A 22,058-nucleotide genomic window follows, 5' to 3' on the forward strand; every position below is an offset into this window, starting at 1 on the left:
ACTTAATTTCCTGTTAGTTTTTAGGTTGTCAAATTTAAATCAGGAAGTATATTTCTGTTAATATTTCTATTGAACTTAGAAGTAAAATCAAGGAGGGTCCATAACTTGGTTGTCTGTCAGAAATCTTGCTGCATTATTCTTTTCTTTAATGTGCCAGAAGCAAAGTGAGCTCCCTGTTAGATGAATTGGTTAGTATATAGAAGAAATTGAAGCTTTCAATAAGTGGTTAGACTAAAAATACCCTTAACGACCTTGAAATTCCTTTATTCCGCTTACTGAGTGCCTACTGTGAGTCAGGAATAGAGAGCATATTAAAGAAGTTAAAGACTTAGTCATTAACCACAAAAACCTTTAAAATTTGGCTGAAAAGACAAGAACAGAGGAATAAGTGAGAGACTGGTACGACCATTTAATTGAGGTGCTCACTTCTGTGGTGTAGACTACATGTTGAAATGGGTTAGAGAAGGAAGAGAGTATTAATAGGCTGTTGTCACTTATCTTAAATTCATGGCTGTTGGCTCATGACCGTTTCAGGAATTCTGCAGTAACTTCAGCGCTGAGCCTGTTGTTTACCAAGACCTAAGCCGCGCTGATGTTTTTGAGGCTAGGCCTCAGTTCAGCATGATAATAGTTAGTGGCAATATCTGCCAACAGCTTTGTTAAATGTTACCTCCCTAAGTGCAGAGGAAATTAAAACTTTGTTAAAAAGAAGGAAAGATGCTCATTCCTCCTTCCATCTTCCCTCTGTAAGCTACAGAGATGTGATATTCTGGCTAGCTATTAGTAACTTATTGTCCTTTGCATCCTCTCACTGTATATGATTTAACATTAATTTAAATGTTAAAAATGTATTTTGTGTTTATGTTGCTTTTATTGGAAATCCTTCTTGTTTATTTGAAGTCTCCATGAAATTTTTTTTTCTTTGCAATTAATTCTAAAACTTGCATTGATTTATTTTTCTGCACAGGCAGACACCACCCATCCTTTAACCAAGCACAGAAAAATAGCCTCTTCTTTCCGAGATTCATCGTTATTTGATATCTTCACACTTTCCTGTAATTTACTAAAACAGGTGAGATTGTAGGTTGAGTCTTGTTCCTAGTTCCTTTTGAAAGGATAAGAATGAGTGAACACTTGTTACATATCAGCTCTTAACTGACCCCATGAGAGTTTATGCACATCTTTAGTCATCATCCTTTTTCACATGATACCTGTATCCAGGATGTTGAAGAAACTTGGCAGACTGACCCCCAAAATTAGAGAAAGGATTGTGATTTCCCTATTTCAGATCTATTCCCCTAGGTAAAAAGCTAAGTGAACCACTTATCCCATGCTTCTATCTTAGAGGAATCTAGTTTACCACAAAGTTTGAGATTTTGTTGTTTACTTTTTTTATACCCACATAAAATCTTCCTATATGGAGTAAAAGCATGTGAGCTTTATGGTGTTTGGATTCTTCGAGTGCTCTGAAAGCAGGTTCAGACTACATTGTTAGCATACTAAAACTAGGCTGGCTCCCGTGTCCCCTGCTGAGTTAAAAGCAGGAAATAAACAAGTAACATCTGTAAGGAAAAGTAGAATTTTTAACATCCACTTCGATTTCATAACCTGAAGGGGTAGACAGTATCACATAAGGAAATTACCTGTTTTAAAATAGAAAGTTGGTGTTTCAATTCATTTATTGATAGAATTGAACAACTCTAACCTATGAGTTCTACACATTTATAACAATCTTTGGATCCTTTGTCCCTATAAAAAGCTAAATGGGATTAGCCTCTGGCTTTTTGTTCATTTGGGGAGTTTTGGGTTTTTTATTCTTGTTCTTGTTCTCATTTTCCATTATGTCCCAATTTTAGTTTCAGAAGCAAGTTTGGATTCTTTCTGTTGTCCCAGTTAATGATGTCCATCTTTTTCCTCAGTTACCTAGTTTTACCTCAAATTCCTAAACAGTCCTCCGATGGGCAAGCTGCCTAGCCAAAGCTATTGTACCCCTTTCGAGGGGAAAGCGTTTGAGAAGACTGGAGACAGAATCTTCCTCGCTGATACTGTCAAAACAGTTAGCCAGCCAGTCACTGAGGCCCTGGCTCATGTGAACTTTGAATCTGATAGTCACGGTAGCTACAGACCAGTATGGAACTGCAGGCAGGTGCACTGCTCATGAAGAAATAAAATTCACAGGTGGTTTTGTTTTAATTCTGGTTTGAAAGACTTTGTCGATGCTGGTGATAGTAATGTTAAAAAGAGGAAGGAAAGTAGGGCAGGGTGTAAACTTACTAAAACTCCTTCCCAGAGTTTAATCCTACCCCGTCTAGAAATAACTAGAATCTCACATGCAAGTGAAGTCACCACACATTCCATGTTGCTTCAGAATTCCCTGTAGCCATGATGTCTGCATGTAAAGTAAGTGTCAAAAGGGAGTTTCTTTTTTTTTTTTGAGGAAGATTAGCCCTGAGCTAACATCTGCTGCCGATCCTCCTCTTTTTGCTGAACAAGACTGGCCTTGAGCTAACATCATGCCCATCTTCCTCACTTTATATGTGGGATGCCTACCACAGCATAGCTTGCCAAGCGGTGCCATGTCTGCACCCAGGATCCAAACCAGCGAACCCCAGGCCTCAGAAGCAGAATGTGCGAACTTAACCGCTGCGCCACCAGGCCAGCCCCATGGGGAGTTTCTTTAAATACCAGCTTCATGTTTTTACAATAAATAGGTTTTGACAGTCAGTAAGGAGGTAGGATTTTTATAGTGCGTTAGGATGATAGAAGTGCAGCATCTTTGGAGGGGAACATCACTGCACTGTGCTGAAAGATAGCCCTCTTTCCAGTTAACAGCCTTCTCATGAGTCTTGGAGCGAGCTCAGAAGAGAGGAATGATTGTTTGGGACTCATTATGTGGTGATTTTTACAGGCTTCAGGAAAGAATCTAAACTTGAACGATGAAAGTCAGCATGGTTTGCTCATGCAACTGCTCAAACTCACTCATAACTGCCTAAACTTTGATTTCATCGGCACTTCTACTGATGAGTCCTCAGATGACCTGTGCACAGTGCAGATTCCCACGAGCTGGAGATCAGGTAACAGACCCGCACCATCTGAAACAGGCTGCTGCCCCGCTCTACACAGTGTCTGTAGAATGACTTAAAGAACTCCTGGCAGTCCCTTGCTTGCTGCAGGAGAAAATTGGGAATTTCAGCATCTGTCTTTATGAAGTGAGGGGGAAGTTGTTGGAGGAATCTTAGAGATCCCCCTAGTCTGGGAGAACTCTTTCAATTACTGGTTACTGACGGCGTGAATTTGACCTTCTTGTGTCAATCACCCAGAGACTTCACTGTCATGTTGTTCATTTGAGGTAATGTCTAGCTTTAAAACCAAAACCGAACAAAAGAATGTTTGCTTTTGTGTTCCTAAGGATAAAAATTCTTACCGTGACAGAGTTCTGATTGTCTTAAGTTCTCTGAGAATCAGAAGAATGCATGTCTCTTAGAGGAGCTGAAAACTAGTGCTTTAAAAAAAAGGAAAACAGAAAGCCCCTGTTAGCTTAACCACTTTCAGAGCAAACCAACCTTCTATAAGATAAGAAAGCAGAAAGATGTGCTCCCTAACGTGTAGTGCCGGGAGTGGTGTGCAGACGTGCTCAATATAAGTGCTCTGTTGTCTTTCTTTCAGCGTTCTTAGATTCTTCCACTCTGCAGCTGTTTTTTGACCTGTATCATTCCATCCCTCCTTCGTTTTCACCTCTGGTGAGTCAGAACCACAGTTTCTAAAGCAAACCTATTTATACAATGTGACAACAGTGAACGAGCCTTAAGTTCATTTTGTTATACAAGATCATAGAAGTACAGTATAGAAATCCTAGGGTTATTTATCTAGCCTTTTGAGATTAAGCTTGTAGCTTTTAAAGCTTCTCCCAATAAAGTCTTAACTTAATTTATTTTTAATTATTCCTGCCTAATGACAAATTGCTGCAGATGCCAAGTTCTTTTGGTCTCATCTTGTATCTGACTTTATACTATACCTCAAATTGCCACAGGCTAGAATGTAGGAATTCACCGTATATTGTCTAGTTGAAGATTGTCCTGACTGAGAAAGTTTGTGAAAATCTCTCATGCTTATGTTACATAAGTGATAAATGGGAGCTGTAGTGGGAAGGCAAATTTGCATACTTATCCTGAATTATAGTTGAAAGCTTTTGGGAGTGGTACATTTCCCTTTAAAGCAATGATTAACCACCTTAAATCTCAAAATTCATTCAGGTCCTAAAAGACGTTGATTTAGTATTTCAGGTTGTTGGTATAAAATACTGTTGTACAAAACATACAAAGAAAACACAGTAAAGTGATGGGTGTTTTGCATAGTGTTTCTGCAGTGGACTACTTTTCTGCTCATTGTAGTACTTTTCCAAATTAATGTGGACCTTTGCTTTTACAGAAACATAAATTCAGTGTTGTTTGTATCATTCAGTTTACTGCAGGAGAAAGGTTGTGCACTCAAGGGGGTAATTAATGAAAGGACTATTTGTAAAGATGTGGGCAAAATTAAGGGAATCCGACAAGGGTGGTGACGTACACCCCCTGGGGCTAGCAATCAGGGGAGCCTCACGGGGCAAGGGAAGGACACCCTGAAGCTGTGGCTGAGGGGAGAGCTGCACTGCAGAGGTAGAGAAACTCTGCCAACCATGGCCCAGGCCGGGCTGGAGAGGGGGCATGTCTTTCCTCCTGCCCTTCATCTCCTACTGGTACTTTCCAATGGTTGGAGCCAGCTAGAAGCAAGAAGGCAGGGGAGCTTGGCACTTGTTAGTTGACAGAGGTCAGGCTCCCAGGGAACAGACTAGGGTAGAGAAGGATAGAAAATAGACCTGGAGGGGCAAAGAGAATATGAATATCCAGCACAGTGCAGAAAGGGTAAAATGTGTTCAATATAAAAGCTGATTTTTCAGGGCACAGATCTGACTTAGTTATTTCATTATGACAGTACATAGCAAAGCCTGATTAGCCAAAAGGGCTTAATAAAACAGAAAAAAAGTAAATCTTAAGCTTTATTTAACCTATGAATTGCTTGATATTTTCTAACCTTAAATATGTATCTTAAAAGAATCAAAGAAGCCGTGGAGTGGTCAAAGAATAATACCTAAGTGAATTTCCAAACTGAATTGAACTCGTTGTGAGCAACTTGGATCTACTGCTCTTTTCTTTGTTCTTTTAATGAAGCTGTTTCAGATACCCTAAACTGTACCCTCTTTGATCTTTCTGTATCATTGTAATGGTAGCAGGTGTTAAAGAAGAATTAGCTACACATGTAAAGAAGAATATTCCAGGAGGGGAAAGGGTTGTGAAAATAGCTGTACCATCTTTTTTTCTTTTTAATATCTCTTTTATTTTATTTTTTTGGTGACAAAGATTAGCCCTGAGCTAACCTCTGTGCCACTCTTCCTCTATTTTATATTCGGGTCACTGTCTCAGCATGGCTGACAAGCAGTGTATGTCCATGCCCAAGATGCAAACCCATCAGCCCTGGCTGCCGAAGCGGAGCGCGGGAACTTCACCACTTGGCCACAGGCCAGCCCCTGTACCATCTGATTAATCACTTGTGTTTGGGTTGCACCTGCTTTTAGGTATTATCCTGCTTAGTGCAGATTGCCTCCGTCAGAAGATCCCTGTTCAACAATGCAGAGAGGGCCAAGTTTCTCTCTCATCTTGTCGATGGCGTCAAACGAATACTGGAGAATCCACAGGTAAGATTTGAGAATTTATTTTCATTTGACTATATATATATGACTGTGTGTGTGTGTGTGATTAGTGTATGTGTATCTGTTATGAGTCAGAAGGAAATACATCTAGAGGCCACACTTAGCAGAAATCCCAGAAAACAGTTCAGTCTGTCATGCTTCAAAAGATTTAAGTGAATGTATATTTGTAGGAAAATTCTTGAGAATGTTTGCCTAAAAGAGGAACTTGTATCCTTTAGGTTCAGGAATGCAGGAGTTGTGGGAAAGGATCACTTTGATACAGGAAAATAAGAATAGAGCTAGTCATTTTCCCCCATGAAATTAAGAATCTAAAGTTTGGTTTTTGTTTCCATTTTTTTGAATGTACTTTATTTACCTAAGTGTATAGGGCTGCTTTTAGGTGGGAAGGTATGTATTTCTCATTCAAAAATTCATTCTAGGGGCCAGCCTGGTGGTGCTGTGGTTAAATTCACACACTCCACTTTGGTGGCCCAGGGTTCGCCAGTTCAGATCCCGGGCACATGCCTATGCACCACTTATTAAGCCATGCTGTGGCAGGCGTGCCACATGTAAAATAGAGGAAGATGGGCACGGATGTTAGCTCAGGGCCAGTCTTCCTCAGCAAAAAGAGGAGGATTGGCAACAGATGTTAGCTCAGGGTTAATCTTCCTCAAAAAAAATAGTCATTCTATAACTCGACTGCCCTTTTTGTCTTTTTCAGTCCCAGAGATTTAGCCAACAGCTCTTTTTTTTAAAGTATCACTTCTCTGCTCTAGGATATATCATAAAATCAGTTCAATTTGAAATATACTCAATTCTGTCCTTCCTTTTTAAAGTTCGTTTATTCATTCAACAAATTGTATGGAACGCCTTCCATGCACCAAGGATATGATGGTGAACAAAACAGTCTGCCCTCCTATGCTAATAGAGGAAGATATGTATAAGGCAACACTTAAATTTGCTGGTATAATATGCAAACAAATCAAAAGTGTTTGCTATAAGTATATAATATATAAGCATACTAATATAGAAATAAATAAATTTATTATAGCAGTGATGATATAATATAGATATATGAAACATTTGTGTAACTTTGCCACTGTAGTTTAGTTGTGCTGAATGGTAAATTTGATAGGTATTCTCTTTCCTTTGATTGGTGGAAGGCAAACAGACCAGTCACACCTTAGACCGCACCTCTTCTCTGCTGGTAATCAGGTTTGCAACCTTAAGCAAATAGTGTGATCCTTCTGGACTTCTGTTTCAGACTCTTTCAGTTGAGGCTAATAATCCCATCTCACGGGATGATGATTATTATGAACAGGTGAGATGATAGATGGGCCCGTCTCTTTTAAAAGTGACTTTTAAAAAAATTGTTTTTAAACATTATGCAGATGTGTCATCCTGAATGATGACCTACAGCTCAGAAGTTAACGTAGACTCCCCCCTCCCCTCATCCCATCCCAGATGTCATTCTGGAAGTATAGTGAGTCACATTTTACATTTTATTTCCCTCCTGTGCTGTCACCAGAGTTTATCAGACCCAAACAATTACCATGAGTTTTGCAGACTACTGGCCCGACTGAAGAGTAACTATCAACTGGGAGAATTAGTAAAGGTGGAAAACTACCCTGAGGTCATCCGATTAATAGCTAACTTCACAGTGACCAGCCTACAGGTTTGTCTTTGATTGCTTGTCTCTTTCTTCTAAACATTGGAACCTCTTCTTTTGCTCATTGCTTTTAACCTTATAAGAATATTCTGGTTTTTTTCCTCTTGGCAAAGGTGAATATAAGTGTGGGTTAACCCTGCAGAGTAGTTACTATTGCAGCCTACTTTTTTGTATTTCAGAAGTGCAAGGAGTATGGTTAGAGGAACACATGGGAATTGCAAGGATAATATTTAGATTCGGGACAGAGAGAATCCACTCATAATCACCTCAGAAAAGGCAAGAGTGGAACAGAGAGCTATACAGAAAAGAGAAACTTGTGCCCTCTTTTTCTTAGTCATGTATTATAGGCCAGTGGTTCTCAAATTTTATGGCTTGCATCAGAATCGTCTGGAGAACTTGATGAGAAATACAGATGCTCAGGTCTTAACTCCATAATTTCTGGTTCATTAGGTCCAGGGTGGAGCCTTGGCGTCTCTATTTTTAACAAGTACTCCAGGTGATTCTCGTACATAATGTTTGAGAACGACTTTCACAAGGCTTTCCTTGTGAAAAGGTTTACACAACCAACGTAGAACAGCTCTTCTCATTCGATGCTTCATCTCTGAAATGCTAATAAACACGTTAGACTACTTGCCAGACATAGAACAAAGCTCATAAAAGTTTTATCTTTTTTTTAAAAAAAAAGTCTTTTTTGTGTGTCAAGTGGCATGGGACTAATGTATTGTGTACAAAAATGAGAAATATGCCTCCTACTCTTTTGGTTTTCCTTAGCACTGGGAATTTGCCCCAAATAGTGTGCATTATCTCCTGAGCCTTTGGCAGCGGCTGGCAGCCTCTGTGCCCTATGTGAAAGCCACAGAGCCCCATATGCTGGAAACTTACACTCCTGAGGTCACGAAAGCCTACATCACATCCCGTTTGGAATCTGTGCACATCATACTGAGGTACGGAAACTGGGACAGCCTCCCTCGTTCCCCGACCTGTACCCTGATGTCAGACTTGCCAGAAATCAGACCCGACTGGCAAAAGCATACTTGATACGAGTCTTACTGGAGCTAATACTGTTACTGGTCATTTTTTCATATCAGCAGAATAGCATATGAGAGCATAAAAAGTATGAAAAAATAGTCTTTCCCTTTAACATCCTGTTCGTGTCTCCCTTTATTATTGTCTGTAGCAGTATCTTTGAATACAAAGTGTATCAGTATAATGTTTGTCCTTGCCACTGATTTTCTGTAAACATGCGGGAAACATTTGTAGGCTATAGATGATGAGAATTATAATGTGTAAGTTATAGCTGCTTATTGTGAACTCCTAAAGAAATAAGTGGATAAATAAGATTACGCAATCTAGAGCTTACTAGAAGATGTAAGAATTGTAGGCAGCTGATCACTGATAACATTATATTCACACATGGTTTGTATCTATCTAGACTGTTAACTGGAGCAGAAACCTATAGCTAAGAAAAATGTCAGACCCTTTTAAAAATGACCCATATAAAATGAAATTATTCTTTATTTGGGGACCTTTCTTGTTTGGTGGGGTTTTTTTTGTTTAAACAATAAATATGTATTTTCTCACCATTCTGGCTGGAAGTCTAAGACCAGGGTGCTGTTGGGCTTGGTTTCTGGTGAGGCCTCTGTCCTTGGTTTGCAGACGGCCACCTCCTCACTGTGTCCTCACACAGCCTTTTCTCTGTGTGCATACAGAGAGGGATTTCTCTGTTGTTTCTTCTTATGAAGACACCAGTCCTGTTGGATTAGGACCCCACCCTTACGACTTCATTTAACCTTTTTTTTATTATTATTGAGGTATAATTGACATGTCACATTAGTTTCACGTGTATAATATAATGATTTGGTATTTGTATATATTACAAAACCACAGTAGATCTAGTTAACATTTGTCACCGTATGTAGTTACAAAAATTTTTTTTTCTTGTACGAGAACTTTTAAGATCTACATGTATATTCTTTTATTGGCTGTTTCTGAGGCGAATTTACTTGGACTCTGAAGGTCTGGGGCTTTTTTAAGTCAGATTCTTAATTTGCTCAGTCAAGTGTGTTTGTCATAAGAGTTATAGTCTCAACTGTTTATGACCTGAATCATTTCGAAGTCTTGAGTATTTGTGAAGCCCACTGGAATTGTTCTATTAGCCGCATCGTTTCTGTTCCTGAGGATTCAGCTGGTTTCAGTGAGGCTGTGTTGGGGAATGATTGCATGTGTGGGCTCTGGGCCCAGAGAGACAATTAATAGCTATGTACTCTTGAGCAAGGTTACTATGAGGATTAACTTACTCTGCCCTGGCCCAGTGTGTGGACCATGGTAAACACACAACTGTGAACTGCTAGTGTAGTGATGGTGCTGCTGCTGCTGGATTGTCATACTATGATGTAACAGTAGACAGAGAGCTTGTAATATGACAGGATTTTTAAATCCAGGAACCAGTAGGTAAGGCAAGACCTGGTATAGATCCACAGTGCCTCAACTGCAATTCTGAAATCCAAGATGTGAAGACTAAATTTTCTCATCAGTTTGGCACCAAAACTCATTGGGTGGCAAAACTTGACGTGTGCTGATGCGAGACTACATATAGTCTTATTTTAAAACTCTGCTTAGTATGACTCCTGATAATATTTGTACATTTTGCTATAGGAATATTGTATTTGACATGCTGCAGAGCCCACTGAGGGTTCATATTACATCGTAGACGCATCACATTGCTTCCCTAAAATTTGAAGATTTCTGAATTCCAAAATGTATTGGGTCACAGTGGCCTCACACAAGGGACAGGATACTTCTAGTCCCAAAGTTTACTATAGTCAAGAGCAGGAGAGATGCTAAGAACCAAGAGTACCTAGGGGTGAGAAACATGGGACTGAGAGGATCGAAGCAGACAAATGATAAAGGACTGGGGAATTCAGATTGAAAGATTGGAGACCAAAAAGCAGAATATACGTAGGGGAGGCTAATGCTAGGGTGAAGGCATCTGCCTTCCAACTTTTTTTATATTCCTTCCTTGATAAAACAGTAGTGTTGGGATGTGGGCATTTACAGTTGGAACTAGTGGCTAAATGAAGAAGAAAGAGAGCTGCTGCAGTGGGGAAATGAGTAGGCATGTTTTAAGAGAGCTGCCTTCCTTCTTTCTTTGGGAGTAGAGATGGACTGGAGGACCCTCTGGAGGATACAGGTCTGGTCCAGCAGCAGTTGGACCAGCTGTCTACTATCGGGCGTTGTGAATACGAGAAGACATGTGCGCTCCTCGTGCAGCTGTTTGACCAGTCAGCCCAGTCCTATCAGGAGCTGCTGCAGAGCGCCAGTGCAAGCCCCATGGATATTGCAGTGCAGGAGGGTGAGTGGACAGTGGGCGGGGCCGGAAGGAAGTGCTGTCAGTGCCCTTTTACTCATTACCCCCTCTTTTCCACCTTCCCCCTAAAAGGATTCTGCCTTCATCCATTACCTCCATGTACACAGAGTAGTATTTGTGAATAAATGCCACAGGGAACTAGAGAAGAGGAAGTGAAGTCCTGTCTGCAGTGGGTATATGTAACTTTAAGAAAGGTGTGCACTCTGAAAATAATGACCTCATCTGATAGGAGAACCTTGGTTATCTAATGAATTTCCCCCTTGGCATCACCCTACCAGAGCAGAGTAGTAGCTACACTCTGTAAGAAGAGTAGGACTTTATGTCTTCTCTATGGTGTTCCTAGGATTAAGGAAACTCATAGTAGGAAATGAACCTCAGAGCAAGGAATTTCCTCATGAAATTATTACTGGAGGTGACACTAATGGGTCTTCTTCCTGTTGCAGGAAGGCTGACATGGCTGGTTTACATCATTGGTGCAGTGATTGGTGGCCGTGTCTCTTTTGCCAGCACTGATGAGCAGGATGCTATGGATGGCGAGCTTGTCTGTCGGTAAGTGCTTCCACAGAGGCTTCCCATTTCACTCCTGTGACTCGCCCACCCCCTTTTTGGTCCTTAGGCCATGGGAACTTGACATGCTTCTGTTACTGCTTTCCTCCCCATTTATAGAACATAATCTCATGAAACTGATTGCCCATGAAAATGAAGGACTGGTACAGGTCCAACTTCAAACCTTTTATAAGTACAGCAAGAATTCTGCCTACAGTCTTTACTAAAAAACCATTGCAGTGATGCAGCAAGGAAATGCTGGATACAGAATTAGGAAAACCAAAATGGGGAGTAGTTTTCAGTTCCGTTTAAGGACACTATCTCAGAGTTAATGAAATGTGGACTGTTTTACCATACCAGAGTAAGTCTGTTAGGAAACTGCGATTCTTCAAATATCCCCAAAGAAGGAATTACAGAGTTTCTACAGCCTTTCAGAACTGTCAACCGTACACTTTTCTACCTAAGGGACATCAGGTTATTTTGTATCTGTGTGAGTCTCATCTTACTAAAAATCTGTAAATGAGCATTTACTGGTTTCTAAGAATTTACCCAACATAGAAATAAAAGGGCAGGATTTTTTAATACCCTACAGCAGAGGTTCTCAAACCTTTTCATCAGGATTATTTCCCCTGTTAAAAAGTAGCGAGAGCCTCCAAAGAGCTTCTGTTTTTGTGAGATATATCTATTGGTATTTATCGTATTAGAAAGTAAAACTGAGAAATGTTTTAAATATTCATTTTTAAATCACAATAAGCCCATTACATGTCAACATAAATAATATATGTTTTTAAAGAACTAGTTTTCAAAAAATTAATGAGAAAAGTGGCTTTGTTTTAATGTCTGACATAGTAGAAGTCAGCTGGATTTTCATATCTGCTTCTGCGTTCAATCAGTCATGATATTACAGATTTTGTAGTCTCTAGAAAACTCCATCGTGAGAATGTGAGTGAAAGGGCAGATAATATTTTTGGTTTTTTTGGTTTTGTGAGGAAGATTGGCCCTAAGCTAACATCTGTGTCAATCTTCCTCTAGTTTGTATGTGGGTCGCCACCTCAGCATGGCCGCCGACGAGTGGTATAGGTCCATGCCTGGGAACCAAACCCAGACTGCTGAAGTGGAGCCTGCCAAAGTTAACCACTAGGCTATGGGGCCGGCCCTGAAAATGATCTTTTGACCTTGCAGAGAACTGCTACCCTAAAGAGTTCTAAACTTTCAGATGCTCTTCTTAGAGATCAACTCATTTTAACATGATGCCTTAGAATTTATTAGCCCCAGACATTTCTGTCTGTAATTCTTATTCTGATTCTGAAAATCCCCATTTGTCTCTTTCCACCCAGTTGGTTTATCAGATGCCCATCTGCCCTTAGGTGCCTTAATCCTGACAGAAGTCTCCATAGCATGTTACATTGGCATTTTTTGAAGAGTTGAGCAAAGATTTAATGAGGAGGAAATCTAGTATCTTTTGGACTCTGCAGCCTGGTGTGATACTGTCTGTGTGTCATAATATAAATTAAGTTTAGGTAGTGTCTTGTATACTGGTTCTCCACTTAAGTGTTGCAGCGTGATAACTGAGCCTAACTCACTCATGATATGTCACAAATAGTTTGACACCTGTTCTCATGCTATCAAAATGTCAGATGACTCACTTGTAATAACATCATTCTTATTCATTCAGCATTCACTCACTTGCATTCCAATATGCTTTCTTTTGGAGGGGTGGGTGCAAGGAAAAGGGATGAAGTCACAGGTAGCATGTCTGTCTTGGTCCCTGGAAGCATCACCTGCCTATGAATGTCATTCTTCAGGTGTCTCCATTCCTTTCATGGCTATGTGAGAAAAAAGGTTGAGAACCACTGGTTTAGTTCCATTCTCCCTCATTGTATAGACAAGGAACTGGGACTCAGAAAATAAATTGCTTTATTCAAGGTCTCACAAAAGTTTCAAAGAAGACTATTATTCCAGTACCACTGTTTTTTCCATTATTTTTAAGCCAATTATGAGTTCTGCCTCAATCTACAGCCTCAGTAGATTCAAAATTTTAAATATCTAATTATCATTCTTATTTATTCCTTGGCTGTGGTTCCTGTGGCGCAGAAATGGAGAATTTTGTTCTGTCAACAGAACTTAGAGCCTGCAGAGAATGCCTTTCAGATTTGATGAGTAAGGAGAGGAGACATACATGACTATTTCAGGGCAGGCTGGATTTGCTAGAGTGACCAGGATATCCTGCTCTTGAGAGAATCGTTGCTCTTCTTCCTCTAGGGTGCTCCAGCTGATGAACCTAACAGATTCTCGCTTGGCTCAAGCGGGTAACGAGAAGCTAGAATTGGCCATGCTGAGCTTTTTTGAACAGTTTCGGAAGATCTACATTGGGGACCAGGTGCAAAAATCCTCTAAGGTAACAGACTCTCAATTGGCTTCATTTAGTTCTCACTCGCTGCTTGAGGGAAACGGCAGGTAACAGTTCAGATACAATCTCTGGATTTCACATATCAGCATAGTCCAAATGTCTCCTCTTAGTCTGTAGAATTTGGGGAGACTCATCAAAGAATTGGGTCCATTTTCGTAGTGCTACATATGCTTAACAAATGGCCAGTCAAAACATGTTAGTCTCCCCAGAATTGGCACTTCTCATCTCTGTACATAAATTGATGTTCAGAATAGCAGAAGGCTTTGACAGTCTTTGTGTTATTTCAGCGTTGAAGGGGACCAGTAAGATAGCTCAGCATCTATCTGGTGTTGAGTAATACTTAGAAACTAGCTCACCTCTTCAATAAAGACTTTCTCAGCATTGTTGTTGATTTTCTTCCCATATCTTACCCCCTGAATGAGGACAAAAACAGTACTGGGATATGATTTTTCTAATCCATATTTTCCGGTTACTTTCTCATCCCTTAACACAACACCAGTTATATCGCCGACTCTCGGAAGTTCTGGGCTTGAATGATGAGACCATGGTCCTAAGTGTCTTCATAGGAAAAATGTAAGTGTTTTGGCTTGCCATCAGCAAGAGTCCCTTGCAATCCTGTTGCAACTGTAACATGTGATCTTGGCATTGTGCTGCCAGTGCCTTGGTATTCCAGCATTGATCGTTTGCGTCAGAAAATTGTGCATTTGAGTGTGTGACAAGCTGTGCTTAGAGATATGGCCCGGCCCCAGAGCATTCCAGGCTTGTATAGGCAAGGGTTTAATTTTGTTCATGTGGACTCTCATCTGTAGCCTCTGGAAGCACGGGTGAAACCCTGTCGTGGCATTAGGAAATGGACCTCCCTCCCCATTGATTGGAGCTCAGCCTCTCACCCAATCACCTTGCTGCTAGGGATGCCCAGAGTGAGCATTCACTTCTGGTGCTGATTTCCACTAGGTGTGCCCCTCAGGAGGAGAGCCCCACTTTAAAACAGGCTATTCCTCTCAAGAAGCATCATACCCTTTGAAAGTTTTGAATCTCCAAAATCTAGCCCTATTGTTTGAACTGTTGGAGCTCCTAATTGGCCCTTTTTTGGTTTTGTCTTTGTTTTTAAGTTACGCCTCTTTATTTACATTTTCCCCTTTTTAGGACCTCAATTTATCAAAGCACACACTAGGAGCCAAATATATTACCCAGGGCTGTGTGCAAAGTGACATTTTGCCCCCTTCCGATGATCCCAATCCTAAACTCTCATATCCATGTGCTGGTTAATAATTTAAGATTAAAAAACCAAAGGGGGTCTAAAGGACTCTGCCAGCCAAGAATCCAGAAGCAAGGGCTACTAGAATTCTGCAGCTGACAGTGGATGTGCAGGTGCAGAATTGCATACGACTGCATGTTATCACTGCCGCAGAAATCTCTTACCCTTGCTGCAGAAATCAGCCCTGGAGTGCCCCAGAATTCCAAGGGCCTGGGTATGGGCCAGTGTAGCTTTGGAACCAAGTAGTGAAGATTATCTGAAGGATAATTTTTCTAGTCAACCAAATGTAAGTACGGAGATTTTATACCCATTTTTTGTGGTTGTGATGTCTGTGAATTGGTGATGCAGATGTGTGGTGATTCTTGATGGATGATTTTCTTCTTCTCCCAACCCTCAAGGAAACGAGTCAAATCAAAAGTGTCTCCTGCTTTTTTTTTTTCTTTTGTCCTCCAGCATCACCAACCTGAAGTACTGGGGCCGCTGTGAACCAATCACCTCCAAGACACTACAGCTTCTCAATGACCTCTCCATTGGATATCCTTTTCTAAACCAGCTTCTGTGCACAACAGGAACTGTGGCATGCCACAGTCTGAGAAATCATGGCCTCCTGCTGTTTCCACTTTAATTTAGCTTTATGCGTACTCAAGTATCTTCCCTTCTCCTTGGAGCCAAGGGCAATACCCACACAGAATCCAGGAACAATGTCAGACTCCAAAAGTGAGCCAACCCACAAGCTAATAGTTTACTACAGATTTATCCCTGCTATCTCTAAGAGCCAGAAATACCCAGTAGATCTGTCTGATAGGTACACATTCTTTGTGGCCAAGATTTTAGCATCCTCAGCGGCAGCAAAGTCCATCTTCATTGTCTGTCAGCCTGTTGCTAGACCTGATTACAAGCTTTGCAGTGAAAGTAGTGGCTCTACTTCCTCTTGACTCGGGCTGTGTATGCTGTAAAGTTTGAGTTGCTCTAAGACAGCCTTTCATAATGAGGGTCTGCAAGTCAACCCTGTAATAATTGAATGACTTTTCTTGCACTTCTCCCAAAGATTCTACATAGCTAGTACCATTCTAAATGCGTAGAAGAGAAGTTAATTCACCGCACACAGTGGATGCCTTAGGCAAGGCTTTAGGGCTTAATTCTCTCTTAGAGGCCCCTTTGAGAAAAGCTCCTCTAGGATATTCATGATTCTTGGGGAAACTACTGAGTTTTATTTATTTTCTTACAGATAGGAGTTTGGTATTCTCTCATTGATCAGTTAGATACTGCTTAGAACACATTTTTTCCCCATTTGGCAGTGCACATGGTTGAGAAAAATAAGATTTCTGAGTAAAGAATTCATAGTAAAGAAAGAAATTGTATTTTATCCTAGAAAGTTTCGTTGTGCATTAAGATTCTCAGTTTGCCTCACACTTTCCTTGACCTCCTTCCTTTGTCTTTACGTACAGTAGTGTACGGAAACTAGTGAAGCTTAGTGCTGTGCAGTTCATGCTGAACAATCACACGGTGAGTGGTCGGAGCCCCTCCTCCTGGCTCTGCTCTCCCTCCACCCCGCACACACTCTCTCAGCATCCAGGGGGGACGTTCAAATCCCTGAGTCCACCATGCTGCCAGACCACACTCACTGCCATCAGAGCTGCTCTTTGGGACCCAGGTGATCTGAGTGATGCTGAAGTCACCTACTTGTGCTCGTACTAAGATAAATCAGTTGTAGGTAACAACAACAGTAATAAGAAGAAGAAAAACACATACCCTTAAGGAAATGATGATGTAGCCAGTAGTGTGAAAGGGCTCAGGAATTCTAAAACTGCTGCCTGGTATTGTGCCTCTAACCCTTGTTTTCATCCTTGTAACTTGTTTTCTTTTCTTCACTAGAGCGAGCACTTTTCGTTTTTGGGTATTAACAATCAGTCCAACCTGACAGACATGCGGTGTCGGACCACCTTCTACACGGCGCTTGGGCGTCTCCTCATGGTGGACTTAGGTACTGCAGTGCATCCAAGAGGCTCAGGAGGGCATCTGGCATTGTTCTGAATTTTTACTTGAAGATAGAAAACTAGACGTGGGGGAGGTCTTTCCCGCTGTCTCAACAGCAACAAACCTATCTGAAATAACAGTGTAATTTCACCAAGAACTGATCATGCTGTCACGGTCCCTGTAACCGGAAGACAGTAACAGTATGGCCTGAAGTTTTCATCTGATGTGCAGTGATTTAACATTTTGTTCATGTTTCTCATTTGTAAAATAAGGCAATTGAGATTCCTAAATGCATCTCATTGGCCAGATAACCCCTGCACCCCACACTGAGGTGCAACTCACCTGAGACAGTCAACACCACTTTTCGTTGCTGGTTCACTAACACATGTGACCCAGGAGGGTGTCAGCACCTTTCCAGCTCCAGTTGTGCTATTAGCAGTCTGGGGTCCACTAATGACTGAAGCTCAATGGTATCATCATAATTTTGAGCAATTTAAATGTCATCCTACTAAAATGACATTATAAAATCTTCTAGGTTTAAGAGAGATGACTGTTTAAAAAGAAGTGTGAATAAAGCCTCCACAAGCACCTGATTCAAGTTTGAGTCTCATCTGGTTCTCATACACCAGACTCAGTCCTTTCTCAAGTGACTGTAGTTCTCACTTAAGGAAAAATAAATAATGTAGTACCTTATACTCATGAATCTTTGATATTTTGGCTCAGTATGGAAAAAATTTGGACATGACTGAACTAGATGATTTCTGCCATTTTCTAGTTTAAAAGTTGTTTCTATATATACATTTTATTCTGAAATTGCTACTAATACCTATTGGGATAGTAAAGGGACCCCTTTGAATTATCCTTGGGTCTGCTCTTCTTTATACCATTTTATTTTCCAGCCATATACAGCTTTGAATTTTTTATATTGGGGTCACACTCTGGGTTGTTTCCCTTACAGGAGAGGATGAAGATCAGTATGAGCAATTCATGCTGCCACTCACGGCAGCGTTTGAGGCTGTCGCCCAGATGTTTAGCACTAATAGTTTCAACGAGCAAGAGGCAAAGGTGAGTCCTTCACCCACTGATTGATCAGCTTCTGGTTGAGGCCACCCCTGACAGACTAGCTCAGCTAGCACTGTAGAAAAATTGTGCTTATCCATAAATTGTCCACTAATTTAGCTTTTTATTTAATCTCTTAGACTCCTGGGATTTTGAAATAGAAGAACCAGTTTGGTTTATAAACTCTTTATTTTTATGTTAAAGTGTGTTCTTAAGCAGCCCTTAGGATTTTTTGTCTAAGTTTTCAGATGTATTAGCATAGTTATTTTCTATGTTTCCTCATTGCCTTTTTCATCTCTGTTGTATCTTTAGGTATGTCCCCTTTTTATTTTGAATACTGCTTACTAGTGCTGTCTCTCTTTTTTTCTAGATCAGTCCTTTCAGAGATTTGTTAATTTTATTAGTCTTTGTAAAAAAAAAAAAATGGGGGGGCTTATTTTCGCTCTATTTTATTTATATTTTCTATTTTATTTATTTCTATTCTTAATCATTATTTTCCTTGGAGTTGTTCTAACTTCTTAACTTTTCAGTCCTTCTTCTTTCCTAGTGTAATCATTTAAAACTAGAACTATCCTCTAGGTATATTATTCCACAAGTTTTTTTTTTTAAATTGTCGTAAAAAACATAACATCAAATTTACCATCTTACCCATTTTTAAGTGTACAGTTCAGTAGCATTGTGTATTTACATTGCTGTGAAACAGGTCCCCAGAATCCACAAGTTTTAATGTCACATTTTCGTTATCGTTCTCTTCTTTGTATTTTCTAATTTCTGTTAAGATTTCTTCTTTGACACGAGTCATTTAGAAGGCTTTGTGAATTTACGTGTAGATGGAATTCTAATGTTCCCTTTAGTTATTGATTTCTGGCTCCCAGAATTGTCAGTTGTTGATTTTTGCTTTTTTCATCTTTTTACTTCACACATACCTGCTGTCCTTACCTACAGATCTCTGTACCTAACCAGAAGACACTAGGCTAATAATATTTGTAGGGCTTTTTTGTGGTGTTTGTAGTGACACTGAGGCTGAATTACAGAGCACCTAAAAATGTCAGGTTTTACTTGACATTCTAAAATTCTCCATTTTCATCTTTAGAAAACCTCTTAGTTGTCTGTCTCCAAATCAACAGGGAGGTCAGAGAGCAACACCACTTTGTCCAACTCTTTCTCCTCTTTCTAACAGTGTTTTGGAGTTGAGATGGATACCATTCAAAGCTAAAGTTAGTGTGGAATCAGTAACTTCGGCTAGCGTATCAACCAATATCAAGGATCATTTAGGGATACCAGTGAATATCAGTCCGTTTTCCCCATCACATTAGTTCCATACAAAGCAAATGAAATTAATAAAAAGAATCACCTTGGCCAGGAACTACAACCGTTACCCACATCTGTGTCACACCTCAGCATAACAGGTCTTTTAGATTGACCATGTCTTAGATTTGAAAATTGAGCCTATGGTATCAGTTTAGGAATAGAACTGTTTGCTTAAAGCAGGCTGTTGGCAGAAGTCCAGTTGTTTTTGACATATCAGTCAGGATCCCCAAGTGTGCTACCTCCTTGAACCTACTGATGAGTATTAGCTTTTAGGAACACAAGGAAAGGTTCTATGGAGAAAGAGAGCATTGGATTTGGAGCTTCATGCTGTGAGTCCTAAGCCTGGGCCTCTTGTCACGTAGCACCATGACTGTGGGCAAGTTACTTGACCTCTTTAGGCCTCAGTCTCTTTTTCTGTAAAAGCATAGTACTTTAATGGTTATGGCTCCAAGGTTCAACATATCAGTCTTATCTCCAGACTCCCCAACCAAAGGACCAGGCATCATGTAGACTCCTTTGTCTTCCTCCTGGCAGGGTCTGCATTTGTGTTCCTATGGTGCTGGCACCTTTGTAGAATTAGGTGTGGTGCCAGACCTTTAGGATATATGGGTCTTCTACCTCTTCTTGTATGGACTTTTTTGCTCTTCTTTTTTCTACCTCTTGAATAAACTTTTTTTGCTTTTCTCCTTTTTAACATATGATTTATCACATTAATGTCTTAAAACTTTTTCAGCCTCTATTTTTGCTGTGATGGATCAGGAACCATCCCTTTTTCTTAGTATAACAAGCTTCTAAAATTTTTGAAGTGAAAAGATTCCATTGTATGGAATAGTGTGGAAGAGATCAATTCAGAATATTTGGGAAGGAGAATTTGTTGAATGATGGGAGAAAGAATTTGATTACAGATATGTGAAATCCCCATCAGGTGGTTATAGGTTTGGTTTTTTTTCTGTTTTAACGTATTTTTGCCTTCTACCACAGCGAACTCTAGTTGGCCTAGTAAGAGACCTGAGAGGGATAGCTTTCGCCTTCAATGCCAAGACCAGCTTCATGATGCTGTTTGAATGGATGTATCCTAATGCAAACTAGGAGTGTACCACAGCCAGCCTTAACTGGAATGTGAATGGGTGACGGAGGTCATTGGGGAGGGAGGGGTGATGAGGGAATGGTGAGGCAAAGAAGGTGAAGAGTTAGCCAAAAGGCCTACCACATAGCTTGTAAGCTCCCCTTCCATAGAGGTCTAATGATGCAAGGTTTCTGCTCTGGCATTGAGATAGTTTCCCAGTTTCTCTTGAGTCCCAGACATAAATACCTATGGAATAATACCACTGTGGAACTGTTGCATGTGAATTTTGCTGCACTTAGAAAAGAGAAACATTTTAGTCTACTGAAAAAGAGACCGCTTTACGAGGTATTAGAAAATCTGATCTTACTGACTTCATAACCCTGAACAAATTTCAAATCTGAGTGCCTCTGTTTCTCCAATAGTTATGTAATGGAAATAGCTGATTCCCTTTCCTATCACAGAAAATAACAACATGAAATGCATTGTGCTCTTCAAAAGAAAGTCATTATGTAAATTACAGTGTATTATTAGATGCCTGTTACAAGTTAAAGCACACACAATCACTTTAGCACCTTCTGGTTAGAAACACCCCAAGGTTAACAAGCAAGAGACAGGAAAGTAGAGAACTGTAATTTGTCACTTCAAATTTTCAGCACTGTACTTGGCCACTGCTGAGAAATTATTTAAAATTCTATATACCTTTCTGGATTCAGAAATTTCTCCTTAGCTTTTCATTTACAGATATCCATCCTACATGCCAATTCTCCAGCGGGCAATTGAGCTGTGGTACCATGATCCAGCTTGTACCACACCTGTGCTCAAGCTGATGGCTGAATTAGTTCATAACAGGTAAGCAGGAAGCAGGGCACAACTGCCCTTTTATCTGAGAAAGCCCTAAAAGAATTTGCTCTACCTAGTGTTATGGGCAGATAAGATTCACTGCTATCGAAATGTGAAAACCTCTAAAAGTTCATGCATGTCTATCTTTGTTTGTTTGAAGGAAGTGTGTCCCCAACCATACAAAGCCATAGCTGCTTGCAGGAAAGAAGTCACTTTAAAAAGAGTCTCAAGATTCTCATGAGAAGTGAGTTTGGCAAGCACGGTTCTGATTTCGCTCCCCAAACGCATCGGAGTTAACATTCAATAATGGCGCCATGCCTACTACTCTCATAGTTCACACTCCGTAGAGACAGTTGAGAGGGATGCGGGACACACTCGAATGCTCTTTCTTAAGAAAGGTATTTGTTTAGGCAAATTACAGCTGGATCAGTAAAGATTTACTTAAAAAGAAAGATTTCCAAAATATCACATTTTAGATTTACCCAACAATTTAGAGATGGAGAAAAAGAAAAATCCAGCACCTTGACTTGACTAGAATTTCAGGTGTGTGCATCTGCGTCTCGTGGGCCTCCTTAGACAATTAGTCATTTTTAAGATTACCTTTGTGAGGGAGTGGGTAATACTCAAAGAGGCTGTAGTCTCGCACGAGGCTTATGGTCAAGAGTTTAGTCATTTTTTTTTTTAAGATTTGCCCTGAGCTAACATCTTTTGCCAGTCTTCCTCTCTTTTTTTCCTCTCCAAAGTCCCAGTTCATAGTTGTATATTCTAGTTGTAGGTCCTTCTAGTTCTTCTGTGTTATCTGCTGCCACAACATGGCTACTGACAGATGC

General features: G+C 40.3%; 1 protein-coding gene across 8 annotated transcripts in view; it reads left to right on the plus strand.

The window, feature by feature from the left end:
- XPO7 (exportin 7) overlaps positions 1 to 22,058 on the plus strand; it is a 104,876-nt gene that overhangs the window by 73,005 nt on the left and 9,813 nt on the right. For all 8 annotated transcript variants that reach the window (XM_070255940.1, XM_070255910.1, XM_070255933.1 and 5 more), the window contains exons 6-21: positions 968 to 1,072; positions 2,909 to 3,074; positions 3,667 to 3,740; positions 5,612 to 5,731; positions 7,254 to 7,400; positions 8,166 to 8,338; positions 10,553 to 10,746; positions 11,205 to 11,310; positions 13,570 to 13,705; positions 14,217 to 14,290; positions 15,429 to 15,509; positions 16,418 to 16,481; positions 16,851 to 16,959; positions 17,911 to 18,017; positions 20,304 to 20,392; positions 21,130 to 21,237. In XM_070255940.1, the coding sequence (XP_070112041.1) occupies positions 968 to 1,072; positions 2,909 to 3,074; positions 3,667 to 3,740; positions 5,612 to 5,731; positions 7,254 to 7,400; positions 8,166 to 8,338; positions 10,553 to 10,746; positions 11,205 to 11,310; positions 13,570 to 13,705; positions 14,217 to 14,290; positions 15,429 to 15,509; positions 16,418 to 16,481; positions 16,851 to 16,959; positions 17,911 to 18,017; positions 20,304 to 20,392; positions 21,130 to 21,237 (1,853 nt within the window). The remainder of the gene's footprint in view (positions 1 to 967; positions 1,073 to 2,908; positions 3,075 to 3,666; positions 3,741 to 5,611; positions 5,732 to 7,253; positions 7,401 to 8,165; positions 8,339 to 10,552; positions 10,747 to 11,204; positions 11,311 to 13,569; positions 13,706 to 14,216; positions 14,291 to 15,428; positions 15,510 to 16,417; positions 16,482 to 16,850; positions 16,960 to 17,910; positions 18,018 to 20,303; positions 20,393 to 21,129; positions 21,238 to 22,058) is intronic.

The sequence above is a fragment of the Equus caballus genome, chromosome 2, assembly GCF_041296265.1.
Source record: "Equus caballus isolate H_3958 breed thoroughbred chromosome 2, TB-T2T, whole genome shotgun sequence".
Classification (NCBI taxonomy): Eukaryota; Metazoa; Chordata; class Mammalia; order Perissodactyla; family Equidae; genus Equus; species Equus caballus.